This window comes from Fusarium flagelliforme, assembly GCF_020744385.1.
Source record: "Fusarium flagelliforme strain FIESC 12 MPI-CAGE-AA-0113 chromosome Unknown B0J16scaffold_2, whole genome shotgun sequence".
NCBI lineage: Eukaryota > Fungi > Ascomycota > Sordariomycetes > Hypocreales > Nectriaceae > Fusarium > Fusarium flagelliforme.
In genome coordinates this window covers 430,574-450,070 of record NW_025763504.1, presented here as the reverse complement: position 1 = coordinate 450,070, position 19,497 = coordinate 430,574, and the positions used below count along the sequence as shown (strand labels likewise).

At 47.9% G+C, this 19,497-nt stretch overlaps 10 protein-coding genes and 1 non-coding gene across 11 annotated transcripts; 4 read left to right on the top strand and 7 right to left on the bottom strand.

Annotated features, from left to right (window-relative positions):
• Positions 1-234: 234 nt before the first annotated feature.
• On the bottom strand, positions 235-331 carry B0J16DRAFT_t50. Its single transcript has one exon. It is a non-coding gene; the product is annotated as a tRNA-Leu (tRNA).
• Positions 332-1,173: 842 nt separating this feature from the next.
• On the top strand, positions 1,174-2,969 carry B0J16DRAFT_262756 (Phosphoglucose isomerase; the record flags this gene model as incomplete). Its single annotated transcript, XM_046123315.1, has 4 exons — positions 1,174-1,673; positions 1,718-2,251; positions 2,298-2,404; positions 2,449-2,969. The coding sequence occupies 4 exons, from the start codon at positions 1,174-1,176 to the stop codon at positions 2,967-2,969; spliced, it is 1,662 nt and encodes a 553-aa protein (XP_045985770.1).
• Positions 2,970-6,532: 3,563 nt separating this feature from the next.
• B0J16DRAFT_410628 (mannitol dehydrogenase C-terminal domain-containing protein) lies at positions 6,533-8,074 on the top strand. The gene is made up of 2 exons (XM_046133172.1): positions 6,533-6,754; positions 6,805-8,074. The coding sequence occupies exons 1-2, from the start codon at positions 6,715-6,717 to the stop codon at positions 7,941-7,943; spliced, it is 1,179 nt and encodes a 392-aa protein (XP_045985769.1). The 5' UTR covers positions 6,533-6,714; the 3' UTR covers positions 7,944-8,074.
• Positions 8,075-8,246: 172 nt separating this feature from the next.
• On the top strand, positions 8,247-10,231 carry B0J16DRAFT_368172 (uncharacterized protein). Its single transcript, XM_046130193.1, has one exon. The coding sequence runs from the start codon at positions 8,658-8,660 to the stop codon at positions 10,032-10,034; it is 1,377 nt and encodes a 458-aa protein (XP_045985768.1). The 5' UTR covers positions 8,247-8,657; the 3' UTR covers positions 10,035-10,231.
• B0J16DRAFT_393927 (uncharacterized protein) lies at positions 10,112-10,711 on the bottom strand (the record flags this gene model as incomplete). The annotated part of the gene is made up of 3 exons (XM_046132101.1): positions 10,112-10,372; positions 10,478-10,533; positions 10,599-10,711. 3 exons carry the CDS (start codon positions 10,709-10,711, stop codon positions 10,224-10,226), a joined length of 318 nt encoding a protein of 105 aa, XP_045985767.1. The 3' UTR covers positions 10,112-10,223.
• Positions 10,712-12,058: 1,347 nt separating this feature from the next.
• On the top strand, positions 12,059-12,534 carry B0J16DRAFT_379748 (uncharacterized protein; the record flags this gene model as incomplete). Its single annotated transcript, XM_046131023.1, has 2 exons — positions 12,059-12,365; positions 12,491-12,534. 2 exons carry the CDS (start codon positions 12,059-12,061, stop codon positions 12,532-12,534), a joined length of 351 nt encoding a protein of 116 aa, XP_045985766.1.
• Positions 12,535-13,056: 522 nt separating this feature from the next.
• B0J16DRAFT_393922 (uncharacterized protein) lies at positions 13,057-15,306 on the bottom strand (the record flags this gene model as incomplete). Its single annotated transcript, XM_046132100.1, has 3 exons — positions 13,057-14,026; positions 14,429-14,923; positions 15,043-15,306. 3 exons carry the CDS (start codon positions 15,304-15,306, stop codon positions 13,295-13,297), a joined length of 1,491 nt encoding a protein of 496 aa, XP_045985765.1. The 3' UTR covers positions 13,057-13,294.
• Positions 15,307-15,721: 415 nt separating this feature from the next.
• Positions 15,722-16,508, bottom strand: B0J16DRAFT_393919 (uncharacterized protein; the record flags this gene model as incomplete). The annotated part of the gene is made up of 1 exon (XM_046132099.1): positions 15,722-16,508. The coding sequence occupies exon 1, from the start codon at positions 16,493-16,495 to the stop codon at positions 15,722-15,724; it is 774 nt and encodes a 257-aa protein (XP_045985764.1). The 5' UTR covers positions 16,496-16,508.
• A 307-nt stretch (positions 16,509-16,815) lies between these two features.
• On the bottom strand, positions 16,816-17,331 carry B0J16DRAFT_379745 (uncharacterized protein; the record flags this gene model as incomplete). The annotated part of the gene is made up of 1 exon (XM_046131022.1): positions 16,816-17,331. The coding sequence occupies one exon, from the start codon at positions 17,329-17,331 to the stop codon at positions 16,816-16,818; it is 516 nt and encodes a 171-aa protein (XP_045985763.1).
• Positions 17,332-17,726: 395 nt separating this feature from the next.
• B0J16DRAFT_379744 (uncharacterized protein) lies at positions 17,727-18,239 on the bottom strand (the record flags this gene model as incomplete). The annotated part of the gene is made up of 1 exon (XM_046131021.1): positions 17,727-18,239. The coding sequence occupies one exon, from the start codon at positions 18,237-18,239 to the stop codon at positions 17,727-17,729; it is 513 nt and encodes a 170-aa protein (XP_045985762.1).
• A 140-nt stretch (positions 18,240-18,379) lies between these two features.
• B0J16DRAFT_410624 (uncharacterized protein) lies at positions 18,380-19,353 on the bottom strand (the record flags this gene model as incomplete). The annotated part of the gene is made up of 1 exon (XM_046133171.1): positions 18,380-19,353. One exon carries the CDS (start codon positions 19,351-19,353, stop codon positions 18,736-18,738), a length of 618 nt encoding a protein of 205 aa, XP_045985761.1. The 3' UTR covers positions 18,380-18,735.
• Positions 19,354-19,497: the final 144 nt, after the last annotated feature.

Here is a 19,497-nt window from a genome sequence, read left to right as displayed (position 1 = left end):
TTGTAGTTCCAACTCCAGTAGCATCCTCCGAAGCCATTTAACTTTTGACACACTCATCCCAAGAGGATATTCGCAAACCATCCGAAGCCATTCCCAGAGTCAACCAGAGCATTCGATCAACGAACTCCGGCCCACACACTTGAACCACCACTAACACACCACCCCATTCAACAGCTCTAAGACAAGAAGCGACAAAACAAAAATCCAACGATGGAGCAAAAGAAATGCTGCATTTGCCTGCGACGAGATTCGAACTCGCGAACATCACTGTAGTAGTGTTTTAAGTAAGGAGAACTTAAAACTACCGCCTTAACCACTCGGCCACACAGGCTTTTTATAGAAACAGCTGTGCTTATGCGTGAATATGTACTGAGCCTCACATTTCGGAAGCAGTTTCCTGAGGCATTTTTACGTCTCACGATGTCGGCGAGATTACCGAGAAGATTGGGGGCAGTCACCGCGGTGTGTTAGTACGATATGATTACGAATTTCAGGCTATATTCCATTCTAATGCTTCCAAATACACCCCGATAATGCTCCCGGAGCTGATGCGGGACAACTACGGCGTCTGTCCGGCATAACCGGAAGTTGGACATGATGACGCAGCTGTTGATTATGGAGACATGACGAAAGGCAAGAAAAGTTCAGTCAGCGTAACCTTGATGATTAGAAGTCTATCAGTAAAAATTGAATTTGGCAGTAACTAATTAGAAATCGGCAGTAAAAAAAAAGTGAAGCTTGTTGGCGGGGCTGTTGATAGCTGGAGCTTGAAGCATGGATGCTGCTAGTAAGCATGGCGTAGAGGCATGTTGTCATTGGAGGGGTTAAAGCTACAGGTCAGTCTATGAAGATAATAGCTAAGCGCAACGAGATGTAATTTGAGTATCTAATTCTGATTGAGACAATTAAAGAAGAGGGATTAATTAATTAACTGAGAATTCTTGTCATGTCATATCATTAATTGTCGTATCATGACAGCATCAATTGACTTGAAGCTTCCATTTGGTGGGATGATGCCCCCACCCCGCCCGTGCTTCCTTCCCCTCCACTCATGGAACAGCTTAGGTATGAGGTCCTGATCTGAAGCAAAATACAAGACAACCTCATTCCCCTCTTCTCCCCATCCTCTTTTTTTCTTCACTTTCCCTCTATATATCTATACATCTACCCAAAATGGCCCCCGCAAACACCCTCCCCGCCTGGTCTGACCTCCAGTCGCACCGCGACAGCGTTGGCAAGTCCTTCGTCCTCAAGGAAGCTTTTGCTTCTGACCCTCAGCGCTTCGACCGATTTACCCGCACTTTCGAGTCTGGCGGTGTCAGCTCCGAGATCCTTTTCGATTTCTCCAAAAACTTCCTCACCGATGAGACCCTCGATCTTCTCGTCAAGCTTGCTGAGCAGGCTGGCGTTGAAAAGAAGCGCGATGCCATGTTTGCTGGCGAAAAGATCAACTTTACCGAGGACCGCGCCGTTTACCACACTGCTCTCCGAAACGTTGGTGGTTGGGATATGAAGGTTGATGGTGTCGATGTCATGAACACTCAGGGTGGTGTCAATGATGTTCTTCAGCACATGAAGGAGTTTTCTGAGCAGGTTCGAAGTGGAGAGTGGAAGGGATACACTGGAAAGAAGTTGACTACCATTATCAACATTGGTATTGGTGGTTCTGATCTGTATGTGATCCGTAACTATTGATTGAACCAGCTAACAAATGTAGTGGCCCTGTCATGGTCACCGAGGCTCTCAAGCACTACGGTGCTGACGACATGAAGCTTCACTTCGTCTCCAACATTGACGGAACACACATCGCCGAAGCCCTCAAGGATTCTGACCCCGAGACCACTCTCTTCCTCATCGCATCCAAGACCTTCACCACCGCCGAGACCACCACCAACGCCAACACTGCCAAGACTTGGTTCCTTGAGAAGACTGACAACAAGGGCGAGATTGCCAAGCACTTTGTTGCCCTCTCCACCAACGAGGAGGAGGTTACCAAGTTCGGTATCGACAGCAAGAACATGTTTGGCTTTGAGAGCTGGGTTGGTGGTCGTTACTCTGTCTGGAGTGCTATCGGTCTGAGCATTGCTCTGTACATTGGTTTTGACAACTTTCACAAGTTTTTGAGTGGTGCTCATGCCATGGATAAGCACTTCCGAGAGACTCCTCTCAAGGACAACATTCCTATTCTTGGTGGTCTTTTGAGTGTGTGGTACTCTGACTTTTTCCAGGCCCAAACCCACCTGGTTGCTCCGTAAGTGAATCAGTGGTTGATAGTCAGTGGATGCTAACAGTCACAGCTTCGACCAGTACCTCCACCGATTCCCTGCCTACCTCCAGCAACTCTCTATGGAGTCCAACGGCAAGAGCATCACCTCTGATGGCTCTTCTGCCAAGTACACCACTGGTAAGTCATTCACTATTGCACTCAAGACCAAGCTAACAATCCAGGCCCCATCCTTTTCGGAGAGCCTTGCACCAACGCTCAGCACTCCTTCTTCCAGCTTGTTCACCAAGGTACCAAGCTAATTCCTACCGATTTCATCCTGGCTGCCAAGTCCCACAACCCCGTCAGCGACAACCTTCACCAGAAGATGCTTGCATCCAACTACTTTGCTCAAGCTGAGGCTCTCATGGTCGGCAAGACTGATGAGCAGGTTCGTGCCGAGGGTGCTCCTGAGGAACTTGTCCCTCACAAGCGATTCTTGGGTAACCGACCTACAACCTCCATCCTCGTCGGTGGTGCCATTGGCCCTGCCGAGTTGGGTGCTTTGATCGTCTACTACGAGCACCTCACCTTCACTGAGGGAGCTATCTGGGACATCAACAGCTTTGATCAGTGGGGTGTTGAGTTGGGCAAGGTTCTTGCCAAGAAGATTCTCAAGGAGCTTGATGAGGAGGGTAACGGTGATGGACACGATGCTTCTACCGGTGGTCTCATCGGTGCTTTCAAGAAGTATGGACAGAACTAAAAGGGGTAATTATAATTGTGGTATGATGTTGGTAATGATTAAAATAGCATGAACAGTTTGTATAAGACTTGAGCCAACCTGTGTTTGAAGTATGTATGTAGATGTACTTGTGAAGTGTATGTGGTCGAGACTGTTGAAGTCGGATGTTGACCGTGAATAATTGACAATGTTCAAGATTACAGGATATTCTCAAGATGGTAATTGGAGAAGTTACAATACGCCGCACCTCTACGGATGTGCTATTGTCAAAATCTGCATAGCAATACGCCGCATTTAGAGCAGTATCTGCGCGATTTCTCGCATCAGCGGGATCTTGTCGCAACACCTGGACTTTGACTACATTGACTATCGGTGTTATTGGGAGGGAGCCAACACGTGAATAGCGCCGAGGTATGCATGAGATAGGATGTAGTAATGTAGGAGGTAGTATTCGTAAGGCAGTAGGCAATGAGGCAGTGTTTCACGTATACGTATGCCGGGAACTTGGTGAGCCTTAGATGTGCGGACTGCCTTATCTGGGCTGGGGAACATGAAGCGCTCTAACCTGAGTCTAACCTGTACTGCAAAGGGTCTGTAACCGCGCTTACCTGTACTCTGAGGGGAACATAAACCGCATCTAACAGTACAGTACCTGTCCTACACCCCAATTGCCTGTACTGCATGTCCCGCAATCTCACATGTGTTACTCCGCTAAAGGTATTTCCTATTTAGGAACAAGACAGGAAGTGGTGAGACTCAACGAGGTGGAGTTAGTTTGCGGGGGAATATGGGGAAAGAAATGGAGGGGAAGTTAATAACTGTGATATGGATGAGAGTCATTGTGGCATGTTGTTTATCACGCAGAGTAGTATTTGGCGTAGAGTCGTATCTTGAGATGGAGTTCTGAGATACAGGGTTAGAGGAGGTGGCTTCGCGGGGTACAGTCAGTACACGATTGAGACCCTGGGTTATCGCGGGGTAGGCTGTGTTGAATTGAAGAGCTAAGATTGTTGAGAGTATTGGTTGAATCGGTTAATAAGACAGCTAGGAGGTTATGGTTATCATGAATTAACTCGGCCCATATCGGAATCACGATAATTGTTTACTCTTACAATCTCTTTGGTACACTAACAGCAACCGTCAGTAGCAACGCATGCAAGCGAGGTTAGGTAACTCTACTACCGTCTGAATAAGCCTCCGTTCTGATTTCGTAAGTTTGCAGTTTGCAGTTACAATAACTAACTGTAGGTAGATCCACTCACACCGATGCAATGCGACACGGAAGAATTTGTTTGCAGCGCAGACGCAGTTCGTTAGGTAGGAGAGTCAAGGTCCCACTCACACTAGTGTCTAAGCGCAGGGTAACCTCTGACGTCGTGAGGCTTTTGACGATGTCCTTTACCTGTGCAGTTTGGACAGATCGATGACGAGAGTCGTTGTAGCAGGTTTATGTAGTGTTCATTGACTGTACTGCACGCACGCTGACTCACCGCACATAGGGAAAAGAGTGATGATGGATAGACTACATTAGTAGAGGCCGATGGTAATGAATGTTACGTCGACAAGTTGGTGGCTTGGACCCTTAGACCCTGCGTGAATGAGACAATAGCCGTAATAGACGGTCACAATCACAATCTTCAATCACGGGCATGAGGAAGAGGAAATCGGAGAAATATTGGCATGTTTCCTGTATTAGCCTGATGACACATTCCGAGATACCTTTCCCAGATCAACAGGTACACAAGCACCCTCCTCCAACTGTAATCTCATCCGCGGCAAGCGAGAAAAAATGAATAAAGACCAGGGAAACACAAATGAAGACATCACCAATCAAATAACGGCGCTAAAACAAGCCAAGATACACCGTTCTTGGCTTTGGGTCCTTTTGGTTGGTCAGCGTTATCTACGGATTGTACAGAAACGGACGGACGGGAAGAGTGTCCGCTACATTAACAGGGAGTAGGATATGCGGTTTCTGATCCGAGATGCTTCAGGGTTTGATACAATTAAGGCAGTGGAAGTGAAAGTGAGGGAATTACCGTGATTGAATCGAATGACTCTTCGGAGCGATTACGGTGATGAAAAGAGTAAAGCCGTTTTGTTTTGCCCCTGGAACAGTCGAGGTCTGTGGCTGTACGGACAAGGGGAACAAGCCCGGATGTACAGTATGATACTGTACTAGTTTATGACGTACCTACTGTACCTACAGGCTACCGTACATACGCCCTCTGCGGTTAGACAAGTGAAGGTACTGTACAGTTTAGCTTGTGATATTGTAACACATGAATAACTGTAAACAAACGCATGCGAAAATGTCTAGGTGCAGGAGGCTTGCTACTAGACTGTCGGGCTGCCGCTGTCTGTCATACGGGCTTTGCACGGGAGGTTTTGCTAGTCAGTTACTGTAGTCAAAATGCATGTGAAGATATTCGGCATTGTTTAGGTACTGTACCCACTATCTGCATTAAGCCGGGCTTGTCTCAAGTTTCGGGTTTCAACATCAGTCAGTTCAAAATACCCTCACTTTTTTCAAGCCAGCACACCGGCTGTGCTAAAAGTCCCCACTTGATTGACAGCGATTGGTGGGATACCACTGTAGACAGGGCCCTGCATGCGTACGAACATAGCCTGCAGAGATCGTGAAGACATCAACATGGATGTCGTAGTCGTCTAAGAAGAGGACACTGAAATGGCGGAGAGTAATGGCCGAGATGCCGAGATATTTTTTGTCTGTGTTGTATTGTAAATCACGATGTTTATTACTCAAATGATTGACATAGCAAGTCATAATCAACCCCTCAATAAAAATTATGATAAATATGGGTTATGATTTCATATCAATCGAGAACATCGAAAATCGAAGACATCGTGAGGTTCAAAACAGGAGGTTTTGGGAGGAGTGATGTAAGTGCCCCAGGTTTTTTCTTCCTCCTGAAAAAAAGAACCACTTCTTGTCTGGGGCTCCAAGTTTGGTTCCATTTGTTTTTAAACTTGTCGTTGCAGTGCGTTTAGACCCACGATACGTCAGAGGGGAAAACGGTACTTGATAGCGGGATATATCCACTTGATGGGTAGATCGAGGAGTTACTGGATGTTTCTGTGGAGATTCATAGAGTGTAAACTATACAGTAAATTCAGAATAATTAATTGATAGAAAATGCATCAAAATGTAGTAATTAATGTTGAGGTTATAGTATCACTGTAGGGAAACAAATCTCTCATCGACAGTAATGGTTGTTTGTGATGGAGGTGGCGTGAAATAGGGTCCTACAGGCCACGCTTCAGGCAAGGCGGCCCTGTAGAACAAGACCTGTATCTGACTCAATCAGTGAGGTGACAACTGAGAGTGGAGCCGGATAACCTCCGTAACTCCATGTACCTCTACCGTCTGTAAACGGCCGTCATCATTGACTTTTATCCTTGTTTGCTTTGGGCTAGAACTTCTCAACCAATGACTTTCAGCACGGGTAGTGCCAAGATTACAGATGATGGCATGGTACAGGTCCCACTTACAGTGGAACCATGAGATGATGGCATCTATGGATCCTCTTCGTCAGTGACCATTGGGTCTCTTGTCAGGGTGAGGGTGACCACCATTACTGACAAGATGGATGGCATATAAGGACTGCTTCCCTCCATATGGTTACCGTTTTATTCATTCTATATTCTATCATCTCATCTCTATTCAATACTCTATTCTTTGTTTGATACAAAGACTCTTGACAAATACCCTATCATCTACCACTTACACACACTTACACTCATCATGGCTAAGACAGCTGTTCACTTTGGTGCTGGCAACATCGGTATGTCTCATCACCACTATACTATTTAATTATATGCTAATATGATACAGGCCGCGGCTTTGTTGCTTGCTTCCTCCACAACTCAGGCTACGACGTCATCTTCGCCGACGTCAACGACACAATCGTCAACCTCATCAACGAAACCCCCTCCTACAAAGTCATCGAGGTCGGCTCCGAAGGAACCACCGAAAACACAATCACAAACTACAAGGCCATCAACTCCCGAACACACGAGCAAGACCTCATCGAAGCCATCCGCACCGCTGAAATCGTTACATGCTCCGTCGGTCCCAACATCCTCAAGTTTATCGCTCCTGTCATCGCAAAGGGTATCGATGCCCGCTCTACAGATGCTGCTCCTCTTCATGTGATTGCTTGCGAGAACGCTATCGGTGCTACTGATACTCTTGCTGAGCACATCAAGGATCCTCGCAACACTGAGCCTTCTCGTCTGGAGGATCACCACCTCCGCGCTCGCTACGCCAACTCTGCTATCGACAGAATCGTCCCTGCTCAGGACCCCGATGCTGGTCTTGATGTCACACTCGAGAAGTTCTTTGAGTGGGTCGTCGACCGCACTCCCTTCCAGGACGTCGGTATTCCTGACATCAAGGGTATTAACTGGGTCGACAACCTTGCCCCCTTCATCGAGCGCAAGCTTTTCACCGTCAACACAGGCCACGCCACAGCTGCTTACCACGGCTACAACCGTCGCAAGCGCACCGTCTACGACGCTCTGCAAGACAAGGAGATCATGGCTGAGGTCCGTGGTGCTCTCATGGAGACTAAGAACCTGATCGTCGCCAAGCACGACATCGACGAGGAAGCCCAAGCTGCTTACGTCGAGAAGATCATCAAGCGTATTGGAAACCCCCACTTGGAAGATGCCGTCGAGCGTGTCGGCCGTGCACCCCTGCGCAAGCTCTCCCGCAAGGAGCGCTTCATCGGCCCTGCTGCCGAGCTCGCTGAGAACGGCCAAGACATCAAGTATCTCCTCGATGCTATTGAGATGGCTTTCCGATTCCAGGAGGTTACTGATGATGATGAGAGCAAGGAGCTTGCCAAGATCATGTCTGAGAATGGACCTGAGGATGTTGTCAAGCAAGTTTGTGGCATTCAGGACAACGAGAAGATTTTCTCCTCGCTTGTGAATGTTGTTCAGCGAGTACAGGCTGATGCTGAGGAATAAGTTTGTTTACTTGGAGATTTCTAGATAATTTGGCATGGCGTTTTATGAGGATATGACTATACTACAGCATGGCGCAGGATTGGGTTACATGGGCTTTTGGCTTATAGATTGATATAGCACTGAATACAGATGCTCAACTTATTTTCTCTGACTATTTGATGCTTGTGATGGTTGCTATTGTTGATTGATGTCTCATTCTTTGTCTTGTTTCTATTGACAAGGCTTGGCTATGAGGAGGTGGCGATATGAGGCATTTACCGACGGGCTCGACATCAATCACGATTGAACAAACAATAATAAAAGGATGTTTTAATCATACTCGTAATTATCGCATATCCCGAAATGACCAAAATAATTGACTTCCTTGTTCCTGTCGCGACCCTGCATAGATCCATCTCGATGAGCCACACGGAGATCCAAACCCGTCAGATGGCCCGATCATGACACCTTTCATGCCCAACCATAACCAGTTTATTAAAAACCAGATATCATGATCTAAGATTCACAGCCCGATTTAATCATGAGACTTTGAGCCTCATTATTCGGCCCTAGCGGGCTCCTCAGTGGAGTTTTGACTCACAGGGATGTTTTACCGTCCGATCGGGAGGCCCGTAATCTTAATTCTACATACGATCTTGCGGCCCTATAGTGGCATGATAACTACAGATACAGTTAACGTTTCATCGCCGAATATTCTTCCGACAACATTCCATAATGAAAGCCTTATTTCTGTGGCTTACCCTGGCCACCGCCTCAATTACCATCCCGCTCTCACCCGTCGCGCCACTACCGTTACGAGAAGGTATAGCGACTTCAGCAGAGGACCTCTTCAAACGGAGTTGTCCCGAAGAAGTAGCGTCCTCTGTACCGTACACCCCTTCACTCCTCGCATCGTCTTTTGAAGATGTATCGCATGTGTATCCTTCGTCGGGGGGTTTCATACGAGGTGCTGTAGAAGCATGGGCTCAGCACCAGCATTTTGTGATAAGGCCAGATGAAGTCTGGTTTGAAGTTTTGTCTCAGATGAATCTTTACATGAGTGCGAATTCTGAGAAGTTACGGGATATGTTTGTTGAGTTTGATGGGAAAGAAAAGATTGTTGTTGAGGGTGATAGCTGGGAGGGTATTATTGTCTCTTTTGGGGATGAGATGAATAACCGTGTTAAAACAAAGTGGTTAAAAGATTGGATCCTACCAAACTTTACTACTTCAACACCTCAAGACGACGTCACAGCTACGATTCTAATGATGGGGTTAATGAAGACGTTTTTCGACTTTGAGGGTATGATAATTTGTGGAATACCAAGCGTTACATTGCTCGGTGAGCGAGAAGATTGGGTTAAGCTACGAGATAAACTGGATCGTCTTTATGAGTTTGGTGATGATGCGGGATTATTTGCTGATGCTTTGAAGCCGATTATGAAACGGTTTGTAAGTTCTTGGGATGGAGATGAAGAGACGAAAGAGTTTTGGGAGCAGATTGTGAGAGCGAAAAAGAAGTGGTCTTGTGGGGAGGGTGCTTCGGAGTGGGATGTTAGTGGATGGATTACAGGCTTTCAGTTCTTTGAGAGGGATGGAAAGAGAAGAGGTTTTGATCCATGGGCCGACGAAGATGAAGATGAAGAGGAGGAGAGTGTTGGAGAGGAGAAGGTTGAAGAGGAGAAGGTTGAAGAGGAGAAGGTTGAAGAGGAGAAGGTTGAAGAGGAGATCAAGATGGGTATATTCCCCAACGACTGGAACATCGTCATGGACGGTCAAAGCTACCTCCCAGTATCCCTCTCAGATCTATCAACAGGCTACGCAAAAGCACCACTAAAGATGAAGGGATATCCTCAGCCGGGTGTTGATACAGATGCTTACCTACTCGCTGGGAATGTTGGAGTTGAACGCACAGAGGAGGAGGGACGGGTTGAGGCGAGACCTGTTAGTGGGTGGTTTCTTTATGGACCTGTTGATACGAATTATACTGTTGGGCCGTTCTTTGGGAGTGGTGAGGAAATGGAGAGTGTTGCTGTTGGTATTGCGGTTTGTAAAGATGTTATTGAGAGTGGGAAAGCTACTGAGGGGAAAGAAGAAGTGAAGGATCTATGAGAATAACAATCTTGGTATGAGAAAGAAACTGAGCTAGATGACTCAAGGAGAGGAAGGAAATGACTATTCAATAGCCTGAGGTATAGTAAAGAAACGAATTTAGATGACTCAAGGAGAAAAGAAAAGAAGAAATAAAGACCGAAATAGCACAGCGATCAGAAAGAATGAGAAATGAAGGAGTCACAGTGACTACCAATCAGTCTTAATCGCAGGAGCCTTCCATCCCTTACAGCAATACCCATTAAGTTTCTCCAGATCATTTCCAACAATTCCCCAGGGAGGATTACAGCCGTTGCCGGTTTTCTTCCATGCTTCGTCGTTGAAGAGGTAGAAGTTTTCTGAACGGTTAGTTAATTGTACAGAACGCGGGAGAGGAGGAAGAGTTGGGGTAGAGTTAAGATAGAGAAGGGTTGAGGGAAGGAGACGGAAGGAAGATAACTTACTATCTTTGCAGGCGCAGAGACGAGGAATGCAGCATCTGAATTTCTTGGAGATTGTGCTGGTGATGTTAGCAGGTTTATCGAGTAAGATGATGTGGGAGAGGTGATGATGAGGAGGACATACTAGTGATAACACCCCGAATTAGGCTTATCAGGAAGAGGTTTCAGGATAACTGGCTCAGGCGGAGTGGCCATAACGAGGCCAAGTGAGAAGAGAGTCACAAGAACGGGTTTCATATTTGATGAGTTGTCGATCTGTTTGAGTGATTGAGGAGTGTTCGAGTTGAGTTAATGGTTTTTGGGGAAGGAGTTAAATGAGTCGAGGAACGGGCTCATATACATATTTTGATAGCCTTTCTGACGAGATAAATTGAAGTTGTGGTTATTTTGAGAATTAAAGCCAGAGCTTGTGCACGGTTGACTTTCTTTGATGGTGTTGTGAGAAGAGTGTCTAAGTATAGATGAGGTTCTTTGTTGAGAGAGGATAAGCGAGGGCGCATGTCAGTCACCGACAGTCGAAGGCAACCTGAGACTTCGAGAACTAATTAATTGAAGCCCGCTATAAAATATTCATCGGGACAAGAGAATTCGATTGATGTATAAGGTTCGAGTCCTCGAGTACAGCTCAAACTTGGTTGCGATGCCATCACCAGATATGGCTACCCAGCATGCACTGTGTTATCAACAAGTTCAATTAACTCGAATGCGACAGACCATGTGGCCAGCTTAATCGCCAGATATAGAAACGTCTCAAACATCTTTGTTAGCTTTTGAGAGCGGGTAAAAGCTCCAAGCTTTACTGTACGACTTGGATATGTGAGTGCAGGGTATGGAACAAAGACTTCCATATGTGGGCGAAAGCACGTTCTTGGGAGATGAGTGTGAGAGAACAGAGGGTGAAAAATTGGAATGAACAGCTGAAATGCCAAATAAGCGAAAAGAATATCGTGTTAATGGGAGAACGAGGATTCATGGATTGATTGGGGAGTTACTGGGTGGCGGTTATGATGGAGGAGGAGGAATGATTGAAACCATCCTAAATTCTCTAGACAGGACACCCTCGCGCCCCGATTTGACTTGAACTTCAAAGTTGTATCAATCTAAAGAAGATGTTTGATTCGAGTCAAACCTCGTGTATTGTCCAATGCCCCTCAACGATGGTCGCTATCTCTCAAGCTTGGATCTGATACGAGGTGGACAGCGACATAACCGCATCAACCATGGGACGACCTAGTTCTACCAGGTGATCATCAAGGTGCCTCTCTAGGTGAGTATCAGAAGAATGATCCTAAGGCTTAGGCTACAGAAATAAAGTAATGGAAGGTGATCAAGTAATTCCGTCTCTTGTGCTCTTGCCGGTTAATTCTTCTGACACCCTGATACCTCCTTCCGCAGTACACAGTTCGCATGGAAGTCGCATACCTCATTAACCAAGCAACGACATTTTCTCCTGGTTCTCATCTTCTCTCCAACATCACACTCGTATCACCATTTTGACATTGTCATCGCTGATATCACTGCAGTCACTTTATCATCATTGTTTGCATCACCATCGTTCACATCACCATCATTCACATCACCATCATGACCACCATCACCATCACGGCGGTCGCCATCGCTTATGCCATCATCGTCACTATTATCGCCCTCACCATCCTCGCACTCCCAATAACGGCCACTGAAGTCAACCCTTCCGAACTATTGGTCATCAGAGGCAATTATCGCAACCCAGGAGTCCTGGAAATCACGATGCTTCCACACTCAGACTTTGAACAATCTTTCTTCCTCGTTGACATCAAATTCAAGGACTGGCGTCACCTTACCGCCCAGGAGATAAAGGACAACGGTTTCCAATATCTGACTCCAAGAAATACTCTCGTCGATAAGCTCGGTACGTTGCGCAGGCACATGTTGGAAGGAGGATGTGAATGTTGCGTCTTGATATTCTTTTGTTCCTGAGAGGTAAGTGTTCTTCCCTGCTCCTGTTGTTAATGGCTTTTGCTGACGGTATCATAGCTTCGCCGTATCGCAAATCCCACCTGAGTCCCAGAGCGACATGACGGATAAAGACTTGGACACAGAACAAATGAGGCAACCGAAACTGTGTGATGCAGAAATTGCGGGAGTTAGTAGTCGAATGCGATTGAGGATGCATAAGCTAAGAAGTTGATTTGAACATTGAAGCGTGTGGAGAAGACACGGGGTGAAAGACGTTGCCAAGAATGGCAGTACTAGTAAGGAGTGAACAGCTATATGAGGGTATGATTTGTTTTATAGCGTTGATTGAGAATTAGGTACTGGTATGATGAAGAACAGAGAATGTCTTTTTGCTTGGTTGATAAGGTTTACGACTTCCATGAACTGTGAATTACGCAAAGAGGCACCTGAACTATCGCCAGAGTATCAGAAGAATTGTCCCCGAGAGGATACGAGATGAAGTGATTTGAGCACCTTGAGCTAGCATCTAGGCTACTTTATTTGTAGCCTAAGCCTTGGAGGACAATTCATCTGTTGGCCACCTGACTACCAAGAAACGGCAAATGAAGATGCAACTTGATCAATTATTGAATCGCTGTAAAACGCTCGATACAAACAATAATGCGATGATTCCCCAAGATATCCCTGCGCAAAACTCCACCATCAACCCATTCTAACACTGCTCTCAAACTTCTTAAAGAATCACTCTCCCATTCGCTGAGTAGGCTGTGTCCAAGGTATGGTGTTTCGGGATGCCGACCGAGTACCAATGGCGAAGAGTTCTGTAACCGTGTTCCAATAGACTTGCGACGATGTGGTTCAATGGAAAACAGGTTATCCCGCTCACAGCTCTTCTTCCGAGTCCTTCTCTACTGAGGCTGATGTTGGACCAGAGGGCGCTGCTGAATTGGGAGGTGCACCGTTCACTACTGATCCTTCTGTTTGAGAACCTTCCAGCAAACCGGTTTCAACGAACCGGCTTCTTCTCTCCCTGGGCGCAGTCCTATTGTGCTGACCATTGGATCGAGGAGGCTGGTGACCATTCGTGTGAGGAGGTTGTTGCTGGGCTGGGGGCAGCTCGCTCACTGATGGGTCGATAGGCATGTCAGGAGGTACAGCCCCATTTTGGTGAGCATTGTTCTCCTGTCCGTGGTTCTCGGGTAGCCCGTTCGACGACCCTTCCGCTGGGGTTTGCGGAGGATGGACTTGGCTCGGTGGAGATGTAGTATAGTTTGACAGGGAACCATCCTCCTCAATGTATTCTTCCATAATCCGAGATAGCCGACCTACATCTAACTCGTGGCGGCGTGGGGTTACATGTACAAGACCCCCATTCTCTTCGTTTTGGCGAGCATTGTCCCCTCGAGGCTGATTCTGTGAATTCGGTAACGCAGTCCCATGTTGCGGACGGTTGTTATGGTAGGGGGGTTGTTGCTGACGTTGTGCATTCGTCGACGACTCCCCATTGTTGGGGACATTGTTCCCCTGAGGGTGCCGTTGCTGATGTCCATTCGTTGGCCCACCACTTGGTGTCGAGTATGAGTGCATAGGAGCTATTGGCGCAGGGCCCGGTATCTGAAAAGTTGTTAGTATTCCTCATTGAACGCCTGGCTGAGGGGAACCCTCTTGTTGCTGTGGCTGAGGGATCTCTAGCCGCTCTCGGAGGCCCCGTACGTCTTGCAGAATGGATTCCCCCCTATCCAATGCCAAGTCGGTCTCGTGGATGAGTCTCTGCATATATTGAATAATGCCTTGGTCCCGTTCATAAGTGCTGGGCTGTCCAAACGGGATTTGGGTTCGGGGACACGACGCAAAGGGCAGCACTGTATTTGGTATATTCCTCTGAGGGTTGTGTACCGTATCCGGAGGGAGCGGGATTGTTGATGAGAATGGTCCGATCGATGCATCCATCGCAAGAGTATTTGGCATACTTGGACAACGCGGTGCAAAGGGCAACACTCCATTTGAAGCACCTACCTGAGGATTATGTGGCATCCCTGGAGGACGCGGCAGTATATCTCGGAATGGTCGCACCGGCGGCATAGGTCGTGGTGTAGGGGACTGCGGAGGAGCGGTGCTTGCAACTGTGGTATCTCGAGCAGGGTCCGACCCATCAAATATAAATGAACTATCGGTTTGTACAGAGGACCGTCGAGAAGAATCTTCGTCTGGTTCCTCTATCGTTGCGATCGGTAAATCGGGATCGATCGGAATCTCAGGAGGTGGGCTACTGTCGTCCGAGTCAGAAAGAATCAGCGGACCAGGATCCATTGGGGGAGCATCTGGGTAGCCATCCAGTGCAAGAGTATATGGTGGAGGGGCATTCTGTGGGGGAGCATACTGTGGGAGATCGTTCGATGGAGAAGTAATTCGTGAAAGAACGTCCTCTGGGTAGTCTCGGTCTGGATTCGCATCCTCTGGATATGGGCTAGAAGCTTCTGAACCGGCATTCTCTGGCTGTGGACTTGCATCCTATATGGCAGTGTCCTCTGGATCAGCAGCAAGATCCGCCTGTTGCTCGGGTCTTGGAGTTCGTTGTCCACCGGCTGTCGATTCTTCTGGAATGGAAGGAATAGAGCCAAGCTCCATACTTTCGCTCTCGCGTTTGATGTCTCGATCTTCCGATTCCACGTTCTGTTCGGGACCAGCAGCAGAATCCGCCTGTTGCTCGGGTCTCGGAGTTTCTTGCTCATTGGTGGTTGATTCTTCTTCTGGACTGGAAGGAATATATGGGTGTCTGGATCCGATCCCGCGTTCTGTTCGGGCTCAGCTTCGTGGTCGGAGTCCTGGCCCGGCTTGGCCTCGAGCTCAGGATGGGGTGTCATGTCGTGATCGGAGTCGTCCCGGTCGGCCATGGTGAGAATGACTGGGTAAATGTCTGCAGCGAATGTGTGTCGTGATTGTACAATGAAATGATGGATGATGTATGAAGCGAATGAGTATTGTAACGGTACAATGACGATGGATAAAGAGTTGGTGATGTGAATGTAAAGTTGATGTTGGATGAGAAAGACAAGATGGAGAGGGGTAAGATAAACAAGCAGAAGAGTAAGGCACGTGCAGTGTTTGTCAATTTGGGAAGGCAAGGCAGTGTTTGTTTGGGAAGGCGCAGGCAGCATTGACCACGACTACTATCTCTAAGGTATTCTAGGCATCGACTCCATCATTGGCGACTTCCTTTATTCGTCCAGCAATTGGCCTGTTCTTATGTCCTTCGAAAATGTCGACGCTTCGTGGTTCATCGTGGAAGAATGGAGAAACAAGCAAGACTCAAGTAAGACGCCCCCAGATCGCTCCAAAAGTCCGTACTGATCCCTCATCCTCATCCTCATCCTCATCCTCAATCTCATCTTCGTCTTCGCTTTCCTCATCGCTTTCCTCTTCGTCTTCGGCTTCCTCATCGCTTTCTTCATAGTCGTCCTCTTCGTCTTCCTCATCCCCATAAAAGTCCCCTTCCTCTATCCACCGACGTTCTCTTCCAAGGTCGTTCAACTTCGAAGGCTTATACCGAAAATGCCTTCCATACTTGTCCCCGATCTCGAAGCCCAAACGTTGCTGCAAAGTCCAAACCATCTGATTCCCCGCAGGAACCCGCTCCTTTTTCTCCTTCTCCAAGTAACTCTCAATAATCCACGAGGAAGCCCCGTCGTGGTCACACTCGTATGTGTGGAGTTTATAGCCTTTGATGCTATGTTTCCCAACGGTCTCGAATAGCTCAGTCGATGCGTCAGTGTCGTCAGATGTTCTGGCGATCCAGCTGTTGCCGGGGCCAGGGAGCTTGTAGCAGAAGTCCCATCTAGGGCCTTGAGGGTTGTCACTCAAGACCGAGAAATTGTGGCTGCTTCGATGGGTAACCCTGATCCAAGCGCGGTGGACTTGCACGAGGGTGCCTTCACGGTTGATGGGGATGGCCTCGATGTGGCCTAGAAAGCGACAGACGCGTCCTTCGACGTATGCCTCGCGTGCGTAGTCTTCAGCATCAGAGTTGGAGGGAGTGATGCTCCCGTCGGACTCAGGTTCGGATTCGGAGTCATGCTGCGACATTGTGGTTATCGGGTGGTGCGTTGGGAGTAGGTTGGAAAGTGTCGGCTATGCAAGATGCAACGATGTGAAGATGGAAGTTGAAGATATGAAGGAAAAGTCTGGAGAGACGGACTAGGCTGGAGGGAGGTAAGCCAATTTATGTGAAAAAGATTGTGGTGTGGGAGAAGAAGAAGGTGAAGAGTGTTTATTTTGTTTGTGAATAATAAAGCGTGGGCTGTTTGCACTTTCACCCAAACGCGACAGCTCTTGGCACTGCAAATCACTGTCACCTAGCGCTGCCTACCGGAGCATCTCCCCATTAAGTGATATCCCATTCTCGTTCAAACTAGCTCACAAACATCGAAGCCCAGCCTTTCCTGGAGAGTTGGAATCATTTCTGGTCCCTCAGGGACTCGCTCCCTACCCTCGTCTTCCAGATAACTCTCAAAGATAAACGACTCAGTCGTTTTCCGTCCATCGTGCAGTGAGTAGTAAGTGTGGTACTTGTATTGAGAGCCTTTAGGTTCGTTTGCTCGGATCAGTCGCATTAGCTCCTCCCGCGCCCCAGAGTCGACTACCGTCTGGCCGATCCAGTTGTTGCCCGGGCTAGGGAGCTTGAAGCAGATATCATACTTAGGGCCGTGATCGTTGCTGGTCATGACTGACCACATCGTATCGATATAACCGACGCAAGCTTTAAAGACGCGCTGTAGAGTACCTCCGAGGTTGATGGGGATGGCCTCGAGATGGCCTAGGTAGCGACAGTGGGGTCCCTTGACGAACAACTCAGGAGGGTCGTCGGACCGAGTGCTGGAGGGGGTTATGCTGCCGTCAGAGCTTGAGTCTTGCTGCGACATTCTCGACGAGGCTATCGCGGTGCTGGAGTAGAGGTAGGGGCTGAAGTGTCGGCTTGACGAAATATGACGATGTGACGATACGACGTGGTAGACTTGACAAACTGAGCGTGCTGGAGAGGAACAAAGCGAGTTGGTGCGAAAGAGAAGTTTGTGATGCAGGAGAAGAGAGCAGAGAAGGTGAGGAGTGTTTGCTTATTGCGTTCGTGAAGAAAGAACAAACCACAACGGCTGCTTGTGCTGTAACCCCGAACGAGATAACATTTGGCACTACAAATCGCCATCAGCCATGATGCTGAGGCAGGTAACAAGCAAGAATCTCAGCCGAGCCTTTCTGTCAAAAGTGCCTTCACTGGATCCATCTATACTCATCTATAGCCTCCCCGAAAATTCCTTCCTCATGGTGCCACGAGCGCTGCGAACCCGGTGATCCTCTCCGCCAGAGTTGCAATCATCCCTGGTCCCTCAGGAACCCTCTCCCTCTTGTCACCTTCCGAATAGCTCTCGACAATGACCTCCTGAACTGGCTTTGTTCTATAGTGATCAAACCTGGTGTACCAGTGATATTTGTAGCCTTTGGTGTCGTGCGCCTGAACAATCTCAACTAGCTCATCCATCGACCCGTGTTCTACGAGTGCGGCGATCCAGTTGTTGCCTGGGCCAGGGATCTTGAAGCATATATCGGTACAAGGACCGTGATAATTGGCATTGCATATTCCCCATTCCTCATCCACAGGCTCGATAGAACCCTTGAAGATGAGCTTGAGATTGCCACTGCGCTTGATGGGGATGGCTTCCAGGTGGCCTAGATGATGACAATCGCGTCCGAAGATTGGCCATGGATTTTCAGATGTAGAACTGGTAGGGGAGATGCTTCCGTCGGAGTTGGATTCGGAGTCTTGCTGCGACATTCTGATGAGTCTGAGGTATCGGTTCTGCAATATATAACTATGCGTCAATACGGAGCGAAGAGCTAGCTGGAGAGAGAGGAAAGGCTACCTTTTACGAAAGACAGAGTTTTGATGTAAGAGAAAAAAGGAATGTTTAGAGTCTTTGTTTTTTTATTGTGGTCATGAAGAAAGGCTATTACGGCTGCTTGCACTGTCACCCCGAGCCAAATAACATTTGGCACTGTAAATCGCGGATGCTGAGGCAGGCAAAACAACCTAAGAAAGAGTCCCAGCCGAGCCCATCTGTCGTTGATACTCAAAACAACTATCGAAAAGGTGCCATCGCATCCATCTACACTCATCTCTAGCCCCCCAAATATTTCATCCTCATCCACGAAATCCAACCTCTCCTCTAGAGTCAGCCCTCCTGTCGTCAATACGAAGCGCTCCTACAGGTGCTTCCAATCCAGCCATACTCCAGATCCATCGCTACCCCCAGTTTAACGTCCAGACACCCTCATATGAGCATAAACCCTATCCTCTCCTCTAGAGTCTCAATCATCTCCGGTCCCCCGGGAACCCGCTCCTTCTTCTCGCCCTCCAGATAACTCTCGATGATGAACTCTTGACTTATGTTGTCTCCGTCGTCGTCGTGATCCTCCGTGCTGTACCAGTGATATTCGTAACCTTTGGTGTCGCCCGACCGAATGATTCCTCTTAGCTCATCCATTGCCCTAGGGTTTGTGATTGAGGCGATCCAGTTATTCCCTGAGCCGGGGATCCTGAAGCATATATCGCGCTCAGGACCGTGGTAATTGCAATTGTGTACTGTCCAATCCCCGTCGCGATACATTTCGACACAAGCGCGCACGACGACCTTGAGAATACCACCGTGGTTGATCGGAATGGCTTCAACGTGGCCTAGATGGTGAAGGTCCCATGAATCCTCCGAAGATATAGAGTTGGAGGGAGAGACACTCCCATCGGAGTCTGAGGATGCAGAGTCGGATGGAGAGATGCTCCTATCGGAATCTGAGGATGTAGAGATGGAGGGCGAGATGCGCCCGTCGGAATCTGAAGATGTAGAACTGGTGGGAGAGATGCTTCTACCGGATGTAGAGTCTTGATGCGACATTGCGGGTGAAGTCATCGTGGTGGTGTTGGAAATGGGTGTAAAAGTCGCTTTTGCAAGAGACAATGATACGAAGATGCAGAGAGAAGAGTTAGGTGGAGAGAGGGAAGATGCATGAGAATTGATACAGAAGTCATCTTTGTGACG

What these genes read in the sequence shown, in the direction of transcription:
- B0J16DRAFT_410628 (XM_046133172.1), top strand. Translation starts at nt 6,715, where the DNA reads ATGGCTAAGACAGCTGTTCACTTTGGTGCTGGCAACATCG. An exon ending in CTTTGGTGCTGGCAACATCG is followed by an intron (nt 6,755 to 6,804) that starts GTATGTCTCATC and finishes AATATGATACAG; the next exon opens with GCCGCGGCTTTGTTGCTTGC.
- B0J16DRAFT_368172 (XM_046130193.1), top strand. Translation starts at nt 8,658, where the DNA reads ATGAAAGCCTTATTTCTGTGGCTTACCCTGGCCACCGCCTCAATTACC.